This window comes from Merops nubicus, unplaced genomic scaffold (genome assembly GCF_000691845.1).
Source record: "Merops nubicus isolate BGI_N331 unplaced genomic scaffold, ASM69184v1 scaffold3648, whole genome shotgun sequence".
NCBI lineage: Eukaryota > Metazoa > Chordata > Aves > Coraciiformes > Meropidae > Merops > Merops nubicus.
The window spans coordinates 38,913-63,118 of NW_008623486.1; the positions used below are offsets into that span (position 1 = coordinate 38,913).

A 24,206-nucleotide genomic window follows, 5' to 3' on the forward strand; every position below is an offset into this window, starting at 1 on the left:
CTGTAACAGAACCAACAGGGTCTGAACTGATGCTTCTTTCTTGTTACCAAGCAAAATTTCAGCTGCTGTAAAAACTGAAGAAACACACAAGTACTATTCAAAATTTTACTGCAAGTTTCTTTGAATTTTGAATTAATTAAATTTTTATTCTTTAGGAAGAGGTATTTAGAATACCCTGCAAAAGCAGTGCAAAGCCAGAGTGTCCTGAGCCTATCCAGGGCTATGATTTTAGTTAAGACTACAAATTCAGTGCAGAGGTAGCTTGAGCTGCAGTTACTCCTACCCAAACCCTCTTTTTGGTGGGAGCTGCGGGTGCCTCTCCCTTTCAGCTGCTCCTCACATGTTGCTGTCCCAGGAGCTGAGCTTCCTCCTCCCAGCCAGGGAGCTGCTTAACAGCCCAGGCTGGAAGAGAAAAGCAGCCAGCAGTAGCCCAGCTGGCTAGCTGAAAGGTCCTGTAGATCACTGATGCTGTTTAACCGAGGCACTCACGCAAGTTAGCTCTTGCTGGGCTGTTCCTCATTCTTTATGTGAGGAACCTCACCCCTACACCAGCTCGAGTTTTACTGCTGCTGTGGAAAAAAAAAAAAGCCTTTCATAACAATTAAGCTATTGTTAGTTATTAGTTGTAAGGCCTATTTTTCAATTTCAACGCAAGACTCGGGAATCCTACAGAAGAGATTTTAGAAGTTTGTGCTTGTGGGAGAAGAGAACCAAGTAATCCTCATACTACTTTCTTAGTCTACCTGAAAAAAAAAAAAAGTAACCAAACCAACCCAAAATCAGTAAAAAACTAACCAAACCAAAACACATCAGTATCTCATTGAGATATGCTGCATTTTTCTTGGTGTCCTCTCTCTCATCTGGTCAGGAATAATGCATGTAAATATATCTTACAGCACACTTAGTAAGGCCTGTACATGTGCTACAACTCTAAGCAGTTACCCTGCTGTTTGTTAGGGAAGTTACTCTCCTCTCTTTCTCCAGAGTTGTCCTTTCTCTACTCTCGCAACAAATTGCAGAATATCTTGAGCAAGAAGTTCAGGTTCCTCCAAAGCTGCAAAGTGGCCACCTCGAGGCATGAAATGGAAGGAAACTATGTTGGTGTATTTCTTCTGGGCCCAAGCCTGGGGTGTGTGCATGACTTCATTAGGGAAGGAGGCAATGCCAGTAGGTACTTGTACTGTGAGCCTGAAAGGGGAGAGAGAGTTGTTTTAATCTTTCAAACACTTAACTCTGCAAGACATGGAAAGTCCCAAGGAAATGATGTTCTTAAAGAGTTGGGGACACTGTTGTTAGGCAATTAAAATTTGACTTCCAGATCCTAAATTTGAAGACTAAGCATAACATTCCCATTACTCAGGAAAAAAAAAAAACAACACAATTTTTGCATACCCTGATATTAAGGCAATTTTGCAAGCCACCCAGAGTGTACGAGTTAGAAGTGTGGGAACTGAGAAGACAGCCCTCAGAGGTGGTGGACGTCAGGTTCCCTCATGCTGCATTCAGGCTCAAGAGTCACATACCGAGGGGAAAGCACACAGTTTGACAAGGGTTGGGCAGAGATTTACAGTGAAGATTACAGCTAGGACATGTTGAGCCTGGTAGGACAGCTGTAGGGTAGGGCAGGGGAAGAATTACTTTGAACCTTTGCAAACACAGAGGAGGGGGGAGGAGAAATAAGAATAAATCTAGACCAGTTCAGAGGAAACTTTTCTGAATGTGAGACTGCTACAAAGTAGCTCTTGCTTTTTACTGACATGAATGCACTCTACAAACATTTTGCACATTAGTAAGTGTAGGAAGGGAAGCAGTTGGATACAAGAGGAAAAGTAGCTCAGAAAGTGGAATGATCCATGCTTGTTATAAACAGAGCAACAGGGTTTTTTTAGGTTTAAATATCCCATACTTAAAAGCTGCGCTGTCAGAAGTGACAGACTTTAAAATTTAGATAGATACAGAAATTTCTGGGCAGGTAGCCACTGGAAGCCTGAAAACAGGGTGCCCAATTTTACACAGGACTTTAAACCTCTTTCATCATGTAGAAGCTCAGGTAGCTCATCTCATGGAGGCAGAACCAGAGCAGGATACTGCACACAGTGCAGCCACAACAGTTTCACTATCTGAGTCAGCTTCCTGGGAGCATCATTTCACAGCTAAATAAATACCAGAGCAGTGAGCTGTGGTTGCAGATACCTCAGGGCAGGTTTAAGCCTTTGCTGATACTCAAGCTGACACAAGTATATGCAACCAAGGTGCCGTGTTAAGTGTCAGTGCAGCAGGAACCTCAGTCTTAATGACTTCCCAGTTACGCAGCTTGGCAGTGTACCGAAGTTGCTTCCAAATGCAGGACTTAAATCTTTTGCAGAAATAGGCAAACTGTGTCCAGAAAAATACTAGAAGTACAAACCAAATAAACCATGAACAAACCTGACGGCATGGCTCAGTCCCAGGCTGATTTAGTAACTGAGGTAAAATCTAGAAGTACTTGCATGGGCTTTTCCCTAGTCAGATACACTGTGAACAGGAGGTCCTCAGGCAGTGTCTCCAGTCAGATCTCCTTACTGATGGTTCACGATGCTTACCTAATTGCCCTGTTTTCTAAGCACAGCAGGGTACCTCAGGTAACAGACCTGTCCTGCAGAGGAACACTGTGAGACAGCTTTGCTTTTCCTCAGCATTCAAACACTTGCAGCAGTTCTGAGACCTAAGCAACCTGTCTACAACCATGAAATTGAGTTCAGGACAAAATACTTTGGGGGAAAAAAAAAAAAAAGGAGGCAAACCCTTACCTCTCATGTTTCTGTGTGCCTATCCCCTTCTGCAGATTTTCTTTGTAGAAACGCATCGAGGAGACTATGCAGCCCGACACCCAGTAGATCATGATATTGGTAAGCAGATCATCCAGGCTGAACTTCCTGAACAGGTAAGCCCAGAGATTGCTTAGTTAGAACTGAATACCTTTTTGCGTGACTTTTGCAGGTTGACTTTCGCCTTTGGTTTGGTTGTAAGAAAAGAAGTTACAGGAAAAAGCAGTTAACTTGGTTAAGAAAAGAGTTATGAGGTGAAGGGTGCTACTCCTCCTCTGTCAGTGACCAATTAAGCACATTAAAGGCTTTCAGACACAAGCAGGGAAGTGATGCTTTACTTCCTACACGGAAGGCAGCCTCCAACAACCAGCTTACGCTCCAGCATGGCTGTCTATACTGTCCATAGACGGGAGGGGAGGGTGGGAGCAGAAGAGCACATGGAACAGCTTGTGCCATTTGTTATTCATAATCTGAAATGCCACCATGAGCATTCGATAGAGCCATCGCACCAGCATGTGCTGTAAACAGTGCCTGGTTCCTATCAAATTATTAGCTGTGTGCGGTGCAAACATTCTCCTCAAATACATTGTCAAAGGACCGTTTTTCATAGTGTGCCCTTTGTTCCATTCCTGCCAGGTACCTCAGGGATTTTCAAAGAGGGCTTCATCTCAGATTTCTGCCACACACTTAAGAATGATCCTTTACTAGCAAACCATAGGTATATGAAGCAATACTGATCAATCTAAAGCAAATTTCAAAAGTATTAGTATTAGAATCGTGCTCTCTCTTTCCCAGCATCTTAACCTAGGTTAAACTTTTGCTTTTCTATCCTAAAAAAATTCTTCCACCTAAGGCAATTTTTAATACCCACAGTTGCAGGGCGTATCTCTTTTCTAGGAGATCAAAGAGGGAAGGGAGTACATCAACCTTCATGACCTGTTTGCTTCTCTGTATGCTGTAGGACAGCACTGCACCATTTGTGGTCCCTGCAGGCTCCCTGCGAGATGTGAGGTGATCAGTTAGACAAACTTCTTTAGCTATGACTCCAGGCTTAGTCACCTCATCCAAAATAACAAAAACAGGAAACGCTTACTTCTCTAGTCCTCCATCCTCTAAATTACGGAATTCCAGGTCAGTCCATGTAGAAAACTTCTCCAAAATATATGCAGCCAGTCCTACAGGAGAGTCATTTAAACCGCATCCTGAAAAGGAGGAAATTATAACTAAAATTGTGATATCCAGCTACCGAACTCAGATTGTTAGCACTCTGTAATACATCCTAGATAACTTTACAAAGCTGTTCCAGCAGCTATGTTCCTAAATAAATAAATAAAATGGTAGAACAAGTTGGAGACGTTTATTGTTGAATCATAAACTGATAGTATCTGCAAATGCAACAGGCTCCCCATTAGCTCACGCTGCCTGTTTTTTGAACTGATGTAACAGTATTAGTTTTCTGCTGGCTTTTTTTTTTTCTTATAAGATTAAGCTTTATGTGCCAAGTAGGGTTTGCTTCCATTAATCTGGAAGTTGTCACATATTAAACAGCATTACAGGGCCAAACCCCACATGCCTACACATGACCAGGAGAATCTGCGCCATTATCTAACAGCAAAAACATTTTCAGGACTATTAGAAAGTCATTAAGGAAGAGGAAGGCTTTACTAAAAGGTCCAGCTTAGGAATCAGCAATAGCCAGCTGCCTTCATGTAGGAGTCTTAATATACTTTTTATAGTTTGTTTTGCTTGGACAGGAAAACACACACCTGCACCTGGAACGTTGCTAATCCACCTAGTGCTGTGAAATATAGGGGCCAGAAACCATCCCAGCTGCTCTGGAAAAGAAAAACCTAGAAACACACCCTGCTGTGTTCACTTTTGGGCGCCACAGCATGAGACAGACATTGAGCTGCTGGAGCAGGTCCAGAGAAGGGCAGTGAAGCTGTTGAAGAGTCTGGGTAACATGGCTTATGAGGAGCAGCTAAGGGAACTTGGATTGTTCAGTCTGAGAAAAGAAGGCTCAGGGGAGACCTTATTGCTCTCTACGACTACCTGAAAGGAGGTTGGAATAAGGTTGGGATTGGTCTCTTCTCCCAAGTAACCAGTGATAGGATGAGAGGAAATGGGCTTAAGCAGCACCAAGGGAGGCTTCCATTGGATATTAGGAAGAATTTCTTTCCTGCAAGCATTGGACTGGGCTGCCCAGGGAGGTGGTGGAGTCACCATCCCTGGAGGGGTTCAAAACACATGTGAGTGTGGTACTTCAGGACATGGTTTAGTGCTCATGGTAGTGCTGGGTTGATGGTTGGACTTGACGATCTTAGAGGTCTTTTCAAACCATAATGATTCTATATTAAGCTTTTCCTGAGGAACAGCAATATATGTGAAGTTCCACTCATGCAACCCAATCTTCCTGAAAGATGCCTAAGACCACAGCTAGCACAATTTCTTCAGTAATTGCTATTTAAACAAGATATTTGAGTTTCAGTTATCAAACAACTAATAACTGAAATACCAAGTCTTTGAAAAAAATTATATTGAGCATGCTCTCCAGATCCACAGAACCAGAGAAGCAACAGCCTGTTCTCACACTCTTCCTGTAAACAAAGACGAGGACATTGGTCAACACAGAGGAAAACCTGACACTGAACTAACAGTACTTGGAATCCAGGTGCTGCCTATTTCAGTCAGTTGGAAAGGAACCCACACTGCATGTGGGTTTCCCAAAGGATATGTGTAAAATTAAATCCGTGCAAGCTGCTTTGATCAAAAGCTATCTCTGGAGCAGGAGTGTTAGTGTATTAGCAAGTGTTGCATGTACCTATCAAGAGCCAGAGACAAATACCTTGCTTAGGACAGCTTGCAGGTAGCCCTCTACCACCAGAAGTCTCAGGAAGACTGTGGTAGCCCCCATGGCTGTGCTGCTTCCAGCTGCCTTACACTCCCTTCTTCAGAATGATTATTTTTTTTCCCCCTACAGGAAGCTGCCACCTGCCACGCTCCTCTCCTCTTTGTCCTCAAAATCACAGGACTGCTCCCGCTCCTGTTTCCAAAACATGAACTGGCTGCTGGTTCCCTTTCTATGCAGTCTGCTCTGACAGACCACATGTTACTGGCAGGGATGAAATTCAGCAAGAAAACCAAAGCAGAAGGAGCATTGCTAGGCACCTTTCAGCTACCAGCTTCCCCATCTTTTCTTAAAGCACAAAAGGAATTACATACTAGCAATTTTTTGAAACTAAAACTCAGAGGAAGCAGAAATATTTAGAATTCATAAATTTATCATTTTTCCTACATGTTTTAAGAATATACCTGTTTCTGCAAACCATTCTGCACCTGTTTATGAAAATCATTAAGAAATAGTTTATCCATAGCTGTTTTTAATAAAATTGACAAGCAAATTGCTGCTGCACTAAACTAAAATATATTCTTGACCACTTCAGCTGAAAAAGATGCTTTTAATACTCAGCTACTTAGAGTAGTTAAGCAATCTGACTGGCTCATCTAGAAAGATTTCCTAGGTACACTTGGTTTTTTTTTCAAACTCTGCAAGTGATTGAGAACAATGAGTGAAAATTAAATTTGATTTCACTTAACTGATTTTCTGCCTATTTTAAGCAGTACATTTCGTTTCTATGAAAATACAACTAAAAAGAACAGCCTAAGTATTCTGAGCTCAAAAGGTCAGGTTTGTTTGTTTTACCAACAGTATCAGGCTTTGTAGCCTGTATGTGAGCGTAGCCAGACTCCAGCAAGATCCTGTAGAGCCCTTTTTTCAAGAAGGGAAACATCCGCCTGACATCTTCATCCTGGAAACCAAAGAGCCCTGGCAGGTAGCGGCCCAGCAGAATGGAGAGCAGGTGAGTGAATCCCAGCTTCGTAACTGAGGCTAGATTTAAATGGAGGCCTTTCACGTGGCTAAAAATAAAAACAGAAGAAAATCAACAAAAATGAAATGGGATTCAAAGTTGTTATATTGAAAATGTTATTAACAAAAATGGACCTACTTAAAGTCTGACCTGTTGAGCGTATCATGACTTTAGCTGTACTTTGAAGTGTGGCTTTTCACACAAAAATGACAAGTCAAAGGGGCAATTGCCAGTAACAGGCACACACTTCTGGGAACTAAGCCACAAATCCTCCTTTTGTTACAGGTACCTATTCCGCTCCAGCCCCCAGTGGTGGGGCCACTGCAAAACTACTGCACAGCTGCTGGAAAGAACAGGTCTATAGTAGAAACTAAGATATGTGATTTTAGATGGCTGCTTAAGACTGAAGAGAGAAACGACACAGTGCTCGTCCAAGGACCTGGACAAGAAATCACTGTCCAGAGAATAAACCAGGTTTGGATGCTGTCACGCAGCAGTGTACTGAGGGGGAACTCACTTGGGAGCTATCTGGGCCAGGTTGGTGCAGATGAGCCAGCCCCAGTCACCACCTTGTGTGTAGAACTCGTTGAATCCCAGTCTGAGCATCAGTTCATAAAAAATAGACGCAGCACTTACAGAATTAAAGTCTGCATTAAAAAAAAGAACACCGTTGCATTAATTCCAGCTACGCTTCTGAACGTGCAGCATTTATTTTTTCCATAAAGGCAACATGTAAGTTCCCAAAAAGCTGCAGATACATTTCTCCTTGCCTGTCAGACACACCATGGGGAGGCTTTTGTCCCATCACCCAGGCAAGGTCTAGAGAGCAAGCAGAAACCATGAGGATAAAGTCCAGCCTTCACTGAAGACCAGTGTTCTTCTAACCCCACCAGCTGCCCACGTCCTTGCACCACCAATGGGTTGCCAGACTCCCTTTAAACTGCAGTGGTACTCCAGCTGAGCCCTGTCAGAGGCACTGATCAGCACCCAGGGAACTTGTTTCCATTTTTGCTGCTGTGGGCACAGTCTCATCTTAATGACAGCTGGAAACTCTTAAGTTTCCACTAGTAATGCACTTCTCCATGCCACTAAATAAATGTTGACCGTAGAAATTATAACCAGGGAAGTAGAGATAGGCAAAACCAACCTTCCCCACATCATTCACCTGTACACGTAATACTAAACTCAGTATCACTTTTAAATACCAACTTGCTCCCATTTGTTGCACCTTGTGTTTATCTAATTCAGGGCACAAGCTGAACTAGCAGGTATTTGGCTGCAATATCTACCATACAGGACTTGATTTGTTTCAACTGTTTCTTCTCACCTACTTGTATAGTGCTGTTGAATATGGATTCAAAACACCCAAAAGGAACAGTAACAAATCAAGTTTACTCTTCCTGCTCACCCACACAATTCATTGGCTCAATTACAATTCATGAGTTGTCACTTCATAACTTTTTACAGTCCTTTGGAAATTATCTATACGTTGCTCCTTGCAATTAATGGTGCCACCTGAAGTCACACTCTTCCCACGTGACACACAGGATTTGTATTCCTACACTGGGAAAAAGGAAGTGCCAGGTGTTACTGTTCTGCTAACAGGGGCTGTCCCTCCCTCTGTGAGACTAGGTGTGTGTTAGTTCATTTTCTTCTCACATGTCATACCTTTTTTGTGGGGTGCTTCTGAGAAACCATAACCAGGGATAGATGGGCAAATGACTTCAAAAACGTGTTCATCACCAAGGCCATGGCTTGCAGGATCCGTCAGGAGAGGAATGATTTTGTAAAACTCATAAAATGAGCCAGGCCAACCATGAACCATTAATAATGGCTTTGCAGACTGGCCTTCAGGCAAACGAGGAGGCTTTACATGAACAAAATGGATATCAATGCCTGTAAAAATAAAATAATTAATTGACATGCTCAAATTTACCATGACACTGAAACTAATCACAGAACAGATCATGAATAAATCCTTTCTGAAGTCCTTTTTTGGCAAGCAAGCAAACACACAGCGCTTCTCTGGATCCATTTATCTGAGGACCTTAAAGTACTTTATAATGGGCAATTAAGCATCCCAGCAGCCAAATGAGGTTGGCATATTTCTGTTTTAAAAGAAATTGGCAAATTAAGACATAGAAGTGAAGCAATCTACTAACGGTAACACAGTGACTCACACAGCTTAAAGGCAGAAGAGATGATTACATCAGTTAGTCCAAATGCCCTTAAATTTTACCCAAATGTCCCTATATGGCACCAGACAAGCTTCAGCCAACCACAGATTTTTCTTCCTGGAATGCACACAATTGCAGCTTGAAGGTGTCAAGAGATAGGGAATCCACTGGAAGGAGCAGCTGTTTGTTCGGGGGCGTTAATCACTTCCCTTGTTTTGTGCATGCCTCACTTCCATTTGATTGTGTCTGGCTTCTGTCTGCAGCCACTGATCCAAACGTTACAGCAGAAGGAACTGAAAAAGCCTTCAGTAAATACCCTCTGTCTGTGGGGGCTGCCTGTAATCGAGTCACACATCGTAACTGCTGATAAACCAATCATGCTGAATCAAGGATTTGAACAAATGCCTTGCTAAAAGAGAGTTAGAGCATTCAAATTTATAGTTCTTTTCTACCTCTTGTCCAAAGCTTTCCGTATCTTTTTAAGCGAGTAAACCAAAACAGGAAGTTACGTTTGAGTACCAGTCTCTTCACTGTTAAGTAAAAAGGTAAAACTTGCAGTGCTGTTTCCTTTGTGATCCTTACCTAAGTGAGTAGTAGGCTTCACACAGCACTGCACAAGTTGCTTCAGGTGAACTGCTTCTCCTCAAACCCATTCAGGATGTTGCTTCCCAGGAAACAATAATTTGCTCTTAGTAGAGCTTGAGTGTCTCACTTCTTGATGTATTTAAGTACATTTAACTCACAGCAGCTCCAGCTCACCAGCGATCCCACCCAACCTGTTTCACTGACTGAGATTTCCACATCTGACAATTCTGTGGATTTCTGCATTCTCTGAAAAGCTTTCAAGTGACAACAGAAGGTAGGAGCCTGACATACAGCATATTTGACCTTGTCTTTTCATGGCTCGTCTCTGTAATCATTCCTAGCACTGACATTTCTCTTCCTATTGCTATACATAGTGCATTGTCCTTGGCTTCTCTTCCCTTTCGTGTCTCAGGTGCACCAGGGCAGGTTTCGATTGGATGTTGGGAAGAATTTCTTTCTTGCAGGAGTGGTGAGGCGTTGGACCAGGCTGCCCAGGGAGGTGGTGGAGTCACCATCCCTGCAGGGATTCAAAAAAACGTGTAGACGTGGCGCTCTGGGACGTGATTTAGTGCTCAGGGTAGTATTGGGTTGACAGTTGCACTTGATGATCTTAGATGTCTTTTCCAACCTTTAGTATTCTATGATACATCTTTTTTTTTTTTTTTTCCCTTTTTAAGGGAAGACTTTTTGCTTTTATCTTTTTCAGCACTAACCATGTACACAATTAAATATAATTTTTATGATATTTATGTTCTAACCACTATATAACAACCATTTGTTGTCCCAAATCCATTTTAATTATTATGCTGAACTGCCCCATTTGAAATAACATACAATTATGGGTGGAAGTATAAAAAATCTGAAGCTTGAATTTTGCCATCACGTAGACCACAGCAAGCAATTGTCCCAAATCTACAACTGTACCTCCAAATGACCGAAGCACAACCCTAATTCAAGCATTTAGAATGTCCAGTTTGACCAAGCTCCAGCACCAGCAGACCTTAGCTGAATGGCCTCTTTCAAAAGATGGCTGCACTTTGAATGAAAAGACAAACCACTCACCCACACCCAGTAGCACATGGACCCCAAAGGAAAGGCAGCCTGCGTTCCCAGGCCTCTGAATGCTTGAAATGGTGCAGCAGAGCCCATCTGTCCTGCCCTGCCAAGCAGGGACAACCTGAGCAGCCAGCACTCCTTGCTGAGGGGGACTGCCAGACTGGTGACATCACTGTGACAGCAGGAGCTGGGGAACTACATGGAGCATGAGGAGGCATCTGTGGGTACTTCTGTGAGATTGTGTGCAGGTCAGGGAACACGTATACCATCTTGAGATACAGTTCTGTTTCCAAATGCCTGCGCTTGGCTCCTGTTAACACCAGCTGACAACCCAGCCATGCACAAGGGAATTCCATTTGGCATTCCTTCTCCTAAAGGTTCCAGTTACAATGAAGGAGTTTCTCACTGCTTCAGCAGCAGAGCCAATGACCCAGCCACGGCAGCCAGGGAGGGAAGGCCCAGGCGACAACCGTCGCATACTTACCACTGAGCTCTCCAGCAGACAAGTTTATATATTACTGTTTCTTTTGAAGGAAAACAAACAAACAAACAAAACCAAAACACAAAACCCCACACACCTTGAATCTTGGTTTTGAATTGTGGGTACTTGTTGAGGACTTCAACTTGTTTCTTCCAATTGAACTGGTTTTTCCAGTAGGAGACAACCCTCCTGAGATACACCGAGTTAGTCCCATAATGGAAGCAACTGTTCTCTAGTGGCTCAGTGAATCGTGCCTGGTCAAGTCTCTTGAATAAGTCCTATACGGAAAAAGAAAAGAGGCATTACAAGCACTTGTGTCTGCCATTTTGGGCTCTACTGTGCATAGTTTCTAGTTATTCCCAAGTGAAAAGAGAACAATGCAGATGACATCTCTATGACACCTGTGCATTTTGCTGGTGCTTCATCAGCAGTTCCAATTCTTTTTCTCCTCCAGATGGCCTCCTTTCTCTTCCATTTACAGCTGTTGTTAATATTCTGTCTTTGTTCTGCAGGGCTGGCTAACCTGTTTGCCAGGCTGATAACCAGGGGACAATACAGTCTTCTGACAGTACTGCAGCCTCACAGTTTAAGCCTTGTTGCCTTTCCACAGTACTCTGTTCCTCAGGTTACCTGCAAGCCCAATGTCGCAATCAATGCTTGGATCTAGCCCAAACCTTCTCCTCTCCACCCCCAACCAAGGGGTTGGACATCTTCACTGGGAAACGCTCAGAGGGATTTCACATGGCCACAGAGCTGGTGCAACTAGACTGGAATTAAAGTTTCCCAATCTAGAGTAACTACAGAAGTGACCTTCCCACTGCACTTCAAGGTTACAGGGGATACTGCAGAACCAGCCCAACACCACTCAGCAGGGAGGGGCAGCCAAGAGCTCCTTCCCACTGCCAACAGAACCACTGAACAGTTGAGGGTAGAAGGCAGGTCTGGAAATCTAATCCTGCTCAAACCTCTGTGGAGTTTAAAGCAGAGCATCATTTTCTAATTAGCACTAGAGACAGCTCTCCCCCTGACTAAGATGAGTTAGGTGCATGCACTGGCTCATGCCTCACGCTGAGGAGGCAGCCTCTGTCTAGGCAAGATGTATGGATGTAAGCTCTCTGTTCTGGCATTTAACAGATGTACAGAAAGCATGGGTTTGTAAATGAAGTGTTTAACATGTCTTTACGTACATGCTTTTTGTCCATGCTCAACACCTTTTAAAAAACAAAACCAAACCCAAAACTGAACATTTAGTAACGTATGCTAGTGTAACTCTAACTCCTAGTCTTTGTAAAAATACATTTAGGAACAAGAGTTTTCTACCGATGGATTATGTTGCAATAGCTGCCACAATACAGAATCGCATGTTTCAAAAACATCTCTAAATTAGAATTTATCTAGCTTTGTGCCTGCACTCTAAGGGGAAAACATTTTGGAGAACAACATCCATTACTATTACTACGGAGGGCAAACAAAGTGTTAAAAAAACCCAAGCCTTACTGTGAAACTAGGAATCCATTATAAATGAATAATATGAACAATTCCCTAAGTACTGCTGCAACCACTACTCCACACACATCTATGAAACCGTGCAATCCCCAACTTAAACACAGAACCAAAATCTTGCTGTCTAACAAATTCTGCAATGCATGTGTTTACTGTAATCACTACTTTGGTGTTAGTGTTGACCAAAGCAGATCATTAATTACAGAAGAATCAGCATCCAACACAGCTGCAAGCATAAAGCAGTTGGGAAAATGGGATGTTCATAATTGCTTTCGAAAGAAAAAAAAAAAAAAGACATTGTTCCTATTCTGGTCTACACAATCAAACTAAGGAAGGTGCAACAATGGGAACGGAGCACTTAGTAATCTGTGATATGATTTTTATGTTTATTAGGCTTTACAGAGTAGGTTTATTTACTAGCAATCTGGCAACAGCCAGCTGCGATCAAAATTGATGGGCAGATTTCACATCCTGCTACACCAGTACCAAAAAATCCCTTCCCCATGTCCCAGACATCACTGCTTATTCTCTTAAATGTAACTACTGGTTTAATTTTAAAATTACTTCCAAAGAAATCCTGCACTTATTTGGTCATTTTTTTCTCTCTCCCCAGTATAGAGATTTGCTTACGCTCAGCTCTTCTTCCGTGGCTTCCACCTTAAATGGCTGGATGGTTGCATCTTCTTCAGTGTCAGGCTTCTGTCCCTTGCCCCACCACCCCTCTTTGAAAGGTAATGTCTCTTCTTTCTTCCTGGGCAGTAAGAAGTAGATGATGACTGCTCCCAGAACCAAGAATACTTCGAGCAGCATGATACCTACAAGAGAAGAACAGAACTCTGGTAAACCAAACAGATAGTCCAGAGACATGGGGGAAACACTTTGTGAAGACTAGAGCTGTCTACTCGCTTTTAAAGATAGGGTTCTATCTACATCATGTTCTGTCAGTTACAGGACATTGACACTTCTGTAAAATTTCAGGAATAGGATGTTTTAACCTCTGCAACTTACACAGGGAGGAACCGAGTGTTTTACATAAAAGACATTTAGTAAACACAACTCAATGCAAGTCAGGAGATCACATGGCTTGGTAATTAAATAGTCCTCTGATTAAACACGGTATGTTGGCTTCCTCAGTGGCTGCTGACTGCTGCTAAACTTCAACAGTACAGGAGGTGACTGTGGATATAATTCAAGTTTAATGCTTTCTCTTCCTCCAGAGCTCTAGATTTCCCACAAATTCCAAAGTAGAGCATCTCCTCAGTAAGGCTTACAGATCTATTTTTACCCACTCAGAAGGGAAAAACAACCCGAAGACATATATAGAGCATAAAAAGTGAAGAGCAGGAGGGCAGCCACCTCATACCTCCCCGTCAGCCAGGGGGAGTGGGGCAGGGCTGTATTTACATAACCCTTGAGCAGCAGTGCAAAGGGTAGAACCACCTTCCCTTTCTTCCTCCCTCTGAACTGCTTTAAAGAGAAAACTAAAGACCACATGCGTGTTCTGGCTCTAAACCGACCTTCCCTAAGTGATAAAATTCTGTCAAAGTGAAGAACAACCTGATTTTACAGCATATGCACATAACCCAACTGCTGGGCTGCTGCGCTTTAGTCTAAGAAAGAGAACACTTTAACAACAACACAAATGATTTTGAAATCCATTTGCACTGTTTAATGCTGCATGTAGAAAAAATAGTGTTACCCAGACTCTCTTTAATTATTAATGTTTTCAAAGATCCCTTTAAGTACGAGATATGTTTGTAAGGTGGTCTGGGGAACAGAACTGTCATCGTTTTAATGCGTGATTTTAAAGAATGTCATATTTCAAACACTCATGCGCTTGGGAATTGATAAGACATGAAGTATTTCAAAACTTCTGTAGGGCAAGCATTGTTTATGGCACAGAACAGTCTTGATTCTCCAGAGCTGGAAGGTTTTGTTGGTTTTGCTGCTGCAGAGTAATTTGATGCTCCTGAAATTGCTCAAAAATGTTCCTGAATCAAAACAGGAATTGTAACACGGGTTAATAGGAGTTCACATGACTGTGACAGGAGTAAAATTGACCTGTCCTTTATAAGGGCCTTTATGTGACAGGACACATTTCAGTCAACCTCCTGAGCTTTATTTTCTACTGCCTGACAATAAATAAATAAAAAATGGTCGGAATAAGCACCCACTAAAACACTTGTACAGAAATGCAGTGCTATGCGGATAGGACAGCAAGATACAGAAATACATTGCCTACACACACAAGTGCTACAGCCTTGAAAAATGACCTGAAATTCCTTAATCCTTGGAGGCTGAAGAAATGGCAATGATAGGCACTGAAAAAACTCAACGTTTGTTTCAGTGCTCCTTCCATAACTTCTGTTGTTTGAGGAGGTGCTGGGTTTTCTCCACAATGTTCCCTGGAGCATGAGACAACAATCATTTCCCACCTCCACCATATTTGGGCTATAACTTAGCCCTGAACTAAAAATTTGTCCAATTTCAGCTTGCCTCAACGCATAATGCAATGCAATCTAGGAGCCTCCAGAGCACAATTAAATTTTACTGCAAAGCAGAACTGGAGGAGCTTTTAGAAACCTCAAAGCAGTTTACATAGAAATAATACCTACCACAGTATTTAATAGCATTTCTATTACTAAACCTTCACAGAGAAGAACAGCAACTTCCCTCAAATCACAGCACAACTCTGGCCACGTCTAGACTACAAAAGGTTCACCAGCATAACTGCGTAAACACCACAGCATGAAAAACACAAACTCCTGGCCAACTGCAGTATGTTTACAAGGCCCCACGACAAACAGCCGTGCCAAGAGAAAAGAGCTGCTGTGGGTGCCAGCCCCGTTGTTCAGGCAGGATGGCTAGGGTACCTCGAAAGACAGAGGACTCTTTCTCCTGGCTCATGCTGCGCCAGCACCATCACCACTGCCAGCACGGTGAGAGAGGCACAGCACCTAATGCAGAACTGCTCTACCCAGAACAGAATCCCAGCCCATTCTCTAGCAAGAAACTCGTGTGTCCTAAGTCCCTGAAGCACCCAGATCTACAGGAATATTTCTGCTTCCCCATCTGCTCTGGAGGAGACTTGAGCCATCAGAATTTTTGCAGCAGAAGACACGAGAGGGATTGTACGCAAACATGCCTATGTTGCTTTTGCCCTGGCCTGCGAGTACAAAGCACTTGCTATGTGAAGAGATACCCGCTTCTGCAATTAATGCCAAACAGACTTTCAGATGAGCTTGTTTACAATCCAGCAATAAGTGCCAACATCAATTTCTGGTCTCACAAAAGTTCTGTCTTCTGTCACAGAGAACTGCAGCCAGTGACAAATTGATTTGCACAAGATGTCATTTTGACTTGGAAGAAGCCGCCTCTGGTACCGGGTGGATTATTTTTTGCTAACAGAGAGAGATGCCAGGTTGCTCTCTCAGTTCCCTTGAAAATGCCTGTAAAATTCCTAATTACAACAAACACGGGGGCCCAGAGCTCCAGCTACGCCACAGCTTTTCCCCCCGAGTGGGCAGGAGGCAGAGTCAGGGCAAAGTGCGTCAGCAGCGCTTCAGCTCGAGGGGACCATGCGCCAGCGAGGGGTTACTGGGGCGCAGCACGCTCCCACCAGCCTCTCCAGCCTCTGCTGACAGGAAACCACTTAGAGCAAACGCAATCAATGATTTCCCAAGTTTGCTATTCAGGCTGGTTCTCTAAAACTCCTGTGTGCTGTTTGTACAGCACAAAGCAGCCTCAGCCGTGATGCATCTGCACCAGAATCTCCCCCACTAATCACCGCCGAGCTGTTGTGGGATAGAAGTTCTTATCCCCTTATGCTTGTACCATGATACAGCAAAACAACATCATGAATGTGGAAGGAGAAACAGGGACAATAAAACTTTTCTATACCTGCAGTTTTCAGAGATGTAAACAACAAAGTGCTGGTGTTTTTATTCTCCCAAGTCTCTTGATGCAATCATGCTGGCATGTTGCCTTTAAAAATGACTACTTCAAAGGGACTTCATGTTTTGGCTTGGCTTTTTCCTCTTTTTATGCAACCAAAGGCAAGACCTTAGAAGCAAATTCTTCCATTTATTCCATGTCAAGTACTTAGGCTCCAAGACTTTGCTGTACCCCAGGGTGGATATTGTTTATAGACAACACTTAAATACCTTAGACAGTACTTCTATCCTGAAGAGTCCAAAGAAGAATGTTTTTGTTTTGCTACTTTAAAAAAACATGTTTTGTGTGATGGATCCAGTAAATAACCCAAAACCTAGGTCCTCTTGAAGAAGACCAAGTACATTGCAAAAAATGCACTGTTTGCAAGAAAACCTCAAAAACTTTCCTAAAGCATCTTACTGCTCCTTGTTGAAAATACTCTTGGGTCTCAGCTTTTTTGCATTTTGATTTGCACTGTCCTCTGTTCATGCATTAACAGCAGAGCAAACAGCTCCACAGGAGCAGAGCAATTATTACTTACATCAAAGCTACATCCCGTCTCATCCCCCGTCTTCATCAGTACCCAGTAACAGATGCCCCAGAGAACAGTGCCATTTATTTTTTAGAGAGGTCATCTATGAAATAGCTTAATGGTAAAATCCCCATCTTGTCCTACTAGTAATCATTCACCTTCACCTTGCAGCGTTAGAATCCAAGTGAAACACGTTACTGGAAAAGCAAGCAACCAGAAAGACTTGGAACCTAACAGCTGGAAACACGTTTGGGCCCAGAGACTTCACAACACAGCTCCCATGGCTTGAATGATGCACAACACCCACAACTCCCAAGTGGTCCTATTAACCTGGATCCGTGCAAAGACCTAGCACATGGGTGATGCTAAAGCTCTAAGAGACCATGCTGCTCTCAGACACACGCTAGGGATGATGACAGTTAAGAGTTAATAACATCTTCTCTCCAAGGTGGTTTACTAGCAGCCTGCAAGGTAGCTCGGAGCACTTAGCACACACTGACTCTGTCAGATGTGAGGTTTACTGGTTAATAATTATTCTGCAGGAGAAATAACAGCTCAGTTTCAAAGTGATGCTTCTGTTTATTTTTGTTCTGTTACATGAGCCCCCCACGAGGATCTACTGGTACCCCTCTGCCGCAGCGCTGTTGTTTACGGATCGGATCGCCTGAAGAGTGGCAGTTGCAGGTTACTCTTTCCAATGAGAGAAGCCAAGCCCACTGAAGGGCTTCCAAAGCTCATGGCACCTCTAACAGGGTCCCCAAGCACGGACAGCCTAAAAGCAACCAAGACATGGCACAGTCCCAGAAGCTTCATCCCCAGTTCATGTCCTACCATCTCTAGGCATCACATTTTTGTCATTATGTAACACCAGAAACAGACAGAAAACCATGAAGTGGAGACATCTGTGTAAGAAAAACTTCCTATTTATGTAGTTTATGGAGCATTATGACAACCTTCAAAACAGCTTAGCAACACAGGAACTGCTTTGCATACAACTGATAACATCTCCCAGGTGAGAACAGAAAGCTACATTAGCACTGTAGGGAGGGAGGAGAGGTAGGCATCAGCTGAAATAAAGTGCCCTATGCAGGGAAGCAAATCAAAGACAGGAAATACAAATCCAGCAGAGTTCCTGGCTTGTCTCGATAAGAAATTCAGCATTTACATTTTTTATGGCCATAGGGAGGTGGCACACAATGCTATCTCCGAAACAGCAGGAAGAGATGATATCATTCTGTTCCACAATTTTTTTCTAGACTGTTCGCAATCAAGAATTAGCCAGTACAGCAGGAACGTAATTAGAAGACTACAACCAAGGAAAGGGGTCACCTCCCCAGTGTTCTCTCTCCCAGGGGGGCAGCCAGGCCTCTCCCAGGAATGGGGCACTCTGCACCCAGGCCACATCTCCATCACCACTGCGGAACACCCCACATCTGTGCCAGTGAGGCACTGCTCCCTCACAGCTCTTCAGCCTTCATCAGCTTTTCATCAGGGATTGTTCAGTCTGAAGAAGAGAAGGCCCAGGGGAGACCTTACTGCTCTCTACAACTACCTCAAAGGAGGCTGTAATGAGGTGGGGTTGGTCACTTCTCCCTAGTAACTAGTGATAGGACGAGAGGAAATGGGCTTAAGCAGCACCAGGGGAGGTTTCGATCGGATATTAGGAGGAATTTCTTTCCTGCAGGAGTGGTGAGGCGTTGGACCAGGCTGCCCAGGGAGGTGGTGGAGTCACCATCTCTGGAGTTGTTCAAAAAACACGTGTACATGGTATTTCAGGACATGGTTTAGTGGTCATGATAGTGTTGGGTTGATGGTTGGACTTGATGATATTAGAGGTCTTTTTCAACCTTAATGATTCTACCTGCTGTGCCTCTTGGACAACAGTAACAATCAACAGAGAGCAAATTTAAGGCTCTGGGGGTACCCATATGCATCACCCTGAATTCATACTTACCGCAGTTAGTCCCTGAGGGGCTCCAATCCAGAGAAGTAGCTGAGCACCTTACACAACACAGTCCCACCAAATTTTTCCTATGACACAGTGACAGTCAATTGTTACCATCTCTTCACTGAAACCCAACAGCCGTCAAGATACAAGCCTAGCTAGGCGTAAAAGAAAAGTTCACTGTTATCTACTTTGCCTCACCCAAAGGCCACATTTATGCAGCCACTGGCTCATCAAAGATTGTACCACAATCATAATTTAAAATACCATGTGCCACATTTTTGAAGAGGAAGATAATTTATGAGAATGTACATTTAAGCAACATGATTTGCTCTGCCAAATCCATGCCCAACACGTTCTTATGTGCTGCTTAAAAACATGTCTTGCTTATCTCAATTTTCCTTATTTCGCTTCTACTGTGATTGAACAAACCCACTTCCTTCAGAGACTCTAAAAAATGCCTTTGGGCTGCATAAACACAATCTAGCAGAATCTGACCTAGGATTCATGTGATACCTGTTATTGTGACCTAACGACCATGTGCAGGATTGAGGGGAAAGGAGATTACCCTCCATCTGCAATAATGTCTGTTTAAGGCTCCACAGACAGAAGAGCTACTAAAGGATTCTTAAAATCAGCACTGTTCGGTCACGATAATTAAGGGTGAAAGGAAGTTTAATATTTGATAGCTACAATGTTAAGATTAGATCATGGAAAGATTTTATCCTCTTTATCCTATCCAGCCTTTAACCTATTTAATGACCCTCAGATTCCAACAACAACAGGTTTTTTTGCACGAATGCAGAGAAGTGACAGAAGCCTGGCATACAACCTGGAGGTGAACACCACTGAAAGCTGGGTCTACTAGAGAGCTCTCTCAGATCATGTTACAGTTTAAGAAAGGAAGGATATTGTGCCAATAACAAGTTTTAAAAACTTTTTTAAAGTTTGTAGCCAGTGTCCAGCTGACTAAATCACACAGTCCAATAAAAGACTCCACAGAACATCTAGAGCTTTACCTCATGTTTACTTAATAATGTCTGAGAAGAAATTATGTTCTGCACATTGTTCCATTTTGCCTTCCACGAGGGTTTCCAGCAATAATGAGGTTAAGCTCCTCATCTGATGCCAGTATGTGCATTTCACAGAGAGGGCTGGAAAAAAGCGCAGATGAACCAGAAGAGTTCAGTATTACAGATATGGAAATGAGATTGAGGTGATTGTTCCTCAGGCCTTGAAGAAAATTCAGGCACTATTTCTAGCTTCACTAAATTCTCCAGTACTGAGGAGTAAAAGGTTGCCCTCCTCCCCTGCAATGGTATCACGGCCAGTGTTTTGCCCCCTCTGGTCTCTAGACGAGACTCAGCTCCACCCTGTACTGCTTGGTGGTACGGCACAGCGTGTGTCCTGCTGTTTACTGGGAGATGTTCCATTAGTCTAATTCTCTTAAGATTCTTCCATGAAATCAGAGAGGGAAAGATTGTCTTTAACTAGCAGCTTTACAAGCTTTTTTATATTAGCACTGTTAGAAAACTGTGTTACTAAAACATTTAATTATTAACACATGCGGAATTGACATGTACGTGGTGCCTTAGAGGGGAAAAAAAAAGAGCGCAAACAGTTTGAAATCTTGCTTTCCGAAGTATGCAAGAACAAAATACACAACAACCTTTCAGTTAAAAGGTAAGGAGATAGAAATGATGAATAGAAAGACTGCCAGAGGAAATTTCTGGCAACCTGCAAGACAGTAAAGATAAGATACACATTGTAAATTTAAATTAGGATCATGACTCCAAGTAGTAAGGGCAGCACCAATGCAAACATGCATGAGAGTGTAAAAAGAAAAAAATTATTATTTTTTAAATACATTGTGACTATGGAAACAGAAGAGGTAAAAACTTGTTATCTCCCTATAAAGACTTCATTCGCAATGAGAAAAAGAACTTTGCATGATGAGAGAGGAGAGGAACAGATGGTAGTCATCATTTTCTGTCAAATAACTGCAACACCACAAGGATGTGCCAGAGTAAACATGTAACAAGAACAATTTTTCCTACTTCAGCTCTTGCTCTTAACAACTACTAAATATTTAAGTTTTCTTTAGACTTAAAGGCTTCACCTAGAGAAGTGCACTACCTATACTCACCAGATTAGAGCAATTAACACTCATGATGAAGCAGCCAAGAGGACTAGGTCCTTCAACAGAGCTTTATTTTTGATTCATAACATGTAGCCATTTAACCTGAGAGAAAGATTCATCTTCTGTTAGACAGCAAAGCATACCCAGGGTACGGATGTGGTGGGCAGCCAGGGCACACAGAACAGACCGATAGAGCAATAGTTTCCTGTCTTCATTGTTCAAAAGAAAAAAATCAAGACTGACTGCTGTGTGCAATAAATATGAGAATAATTGCTTGAAGTAGAGAAAGAATGAAGAAAGAGAAGTTTGCCGAGCCTTTACTTGTCTTGTGGATTACACCTAATCATCTCCAACAGAGATGTTTAAAAAAAACCAAAAAAACAAAACCACAAACTAAAACACCAAAACAGCTGGAGGAATGCTGGAGAACAGCTCACTTTTCAGAGAAGGCACCTAGAAAACAGCTCCTGTTCTTTATCCCAGTAGGATCCTTCCATAAACAAGATCACAGATAATTCCCTCATTCTGGTAAATGCATTAGAAGACAGTATAACACTATTGAACAAAGCATGGCTATGACAATTCCCACAAAAATATTCTCAGCCCTGCCAACCTTGAAAGCATTTAACCAGCAATGTGCTTAAATGTATATCAAACCTGATAACGCCACTTAAAAACCAAACCAAAACAACCACCATAAACCCCAGGGTATATTCAAATCACTGTGTTAGGCATCCTGCTATGTCTAGCACAAGCAAGATGTTAAAGCAAATGCCATTTTAGAAATACATTTTTGTGCTTTACTATTTACACAAATACCCATTTATACACACAATGATGCTTTTAATTAAAAATAATGTGTTCAGAGGAAGAACCCAGGACTTTTCCAGTAGTAGTATTCAGGAGGGAAAAAAGTATTTTCACCATTAATTACAAGCAGACCAAAGTTCTTCAGAGAGAAGCAAGATGCTCTACTTTCTGACTTTTCTTTAGGGACTTAAACAGTAATTAGAGATCTATTTGCCACATTTGGAAACTTGCCCATTAAAGAAGACTGTCCTGATTCTGGGATTGTGTGCTGCATGAAGAAAATACTCTTGAAGGCTCAACAAAGCAAGCTTTACCTCTGCTTATCTGCCCACAAAGTTTGAATACTCCAGCTGTAATACAAGAAACATGCCTATGAATATGTAAGATAATCAATTCATTTTGCCTGGAGCTATAAGCTACAGTTCACCTACCACCCCCATGCCTGCTTTGCTACTTCTCAACTGACAAATTGCTTGACAAACTATCACTGAAGAAACAAGAATTTCTGGGAGTATTACCAATCTGGAATTATTACCCCAAACCTTTTTATTTACCTGTTGTAATTACTTAGAACAAATTGGTCATGTATATTCGACTAAGGAGCCTGAACTTGTTTCACAGTGCTTACCAAAACATTGCAGTTCTATGTCTAAAAATACTAGGCAAGTCTGAAAGCTTTGCTGAAACCCTGGAAAAACAAACAGGCTGCAAACATGGTCTATCTTCCCTACGGAATGACCCAATACAAGGACAGTAGAGCAGCGGGGGGAAAGCCTTTTAAAACACCTAGTAATCCAAAGCCTATCTTTGGCAATTCATACAGAAAAATTGCATGTGGATTCTGGCTAACTGGTTATTACCAACTGTACTCTATTTTGAATTATTTACTTCAACGCCATGACTGCCCCTGTGAAAAAAATAACAAGATTCAGAAGAAATAACAAACAAGCAGAATTTAAGAAAATCATACACAAGTTTTTATATATGACTTTGGACTGGAAAAGATGTAAAACAAAGAGTCACAAATTTGACACTGTGCCAGGACCTTCCCCACAAAGACTTAAGCTCTGACAAAGATCTAATCCTGGTCCTTGGACAACTTCAATTGTGGACTGAGTTTCAAAGCTGCCTAATTGCTTTTGGTGCCTACCTCCCATCGATTTTCAGTAAGCATTAGCAATTTGTGTACTCAATTCTCAGTTTTAGCTTACTTCAGCCAGGAGTAATATCTGTTTCACAAGAGAAGCACAGCATCTCAAAAGAATAGTGTCCATCAAAATATTAACCCCGCATTTGTGGCTGTGCAAGTGAATTTGAGACAATGCCTTCTAAGGCTGATCCTAACTCACAAATTCACCTACAATAACAAGGCAAACTTTCTTATTTTAGACAAAGCTCTGCTATGAAAATAAGGGAATAGAAAACACCCTAATTCAACAGAATTAGAAAATTAAGCAGTGTTTTAACTGCAGGGCAAAGTTAAAAAAAAAAAAAGAAAGAAGAAAATCCCAACTGAATTCTGACAAAGTGAGCCAAACTTGAAGAGCAAGTGCATCATCTGCTCAGTCTTTGTAAATTGCTCAGTTATGCAACAAAATATGGTCATTATACTTAAAAGGTTTTCTTCTCATCCCTAAAATGTTTGTTCGGCAGAAGGAACTATGTATGTGGTACTCATTCAAACAATTTTCAGGTTTGGCAAATGACCCATAAACAAGAATAAGTTCAATTTCATATCCACGATATGAAATTAGTAAAAACAAAACGAAAACAGTCTAAACCACTTATATGTCAAACGTTAAAGCCACTTACTCTAACTAAACTAGGAAACCTGACCAGATTCCCAATGAACGCTATGCAAAATTGTTGTTTCCATAAGTACAAGGCCAGCTTATCAGGAACCTTCAACTGGACAAACAACCCCGGCTCCAACAAGCTGTCGGAGAATGTCACATCTACTCTCCCCCTCAAAAAGCTGATTAGTGCCTTCCTGTTCCCAAAAACAACGCCAAAAATGTCCACCAGCCCCACGGCTATTGTTCAGACTTTAATAATACCCATTGTTGATAATATTTTGATACTACCAGCTGGCAGAGGGGCACACGGTCGTTAAAACAATGGTATTTAGGGCACGAAGGCGCAGAGCGCGCTTTGAAGGGTCCCCGCTCCCTCTCCCTGGGCGTTCAACGTCGGCAGGCTTCGGCGGGGGACACCGCACGCTGGGCGACCTGTAAAAGCCTGTTATTGACTGGACGGAAAGTTCAGCCCGAGAAAGAGCTGCTGTGGCTCCCGCTTCGCTGCCTCCTCCCTCCTCCCTCAGCGCCGCGGAGGGGGTTTGGCGCCTCGCCCCTGAGGCGAGCGAGCGGGT

General features: G+C 42.5%; 1 protein-coding gene across 1 annotated transcript; it reads right to left on the bottom strand.

Moving 5' to 3' along the window:
• Window positions 1–837: 837 nt before the first annotated feature.
• On the bottom strand, window positions 838–13,288 carry EPHX1 (epoxide hydrolase 1, microsomal (xenobiotic)). Its single transcript, XM_008945064.1, has 8 exons — window positions 13,109–13,288; window positions 11,073–11,253; window positions 8,345–8,572; window positions 7,194–7,323; window positions 6,511–6,725; window positions 3,901–4,009; window positions 2,790–2,915; window positions 838–1,188 (listed from the first exon to the last, which is right to left on the bottom strand). The coding sequence occupies exons 1-8, from the start codon at window positions 13,286–13,288 to the stop codon at window positions 963–965; spliced, it is 1,395 nt and encodes a 464-aa protein (XP_008943312.1). The 3' UTR covers window positions 838–962.
• Window positions 13,289–24,206: the final 10,918 nt, after the last annotated feature.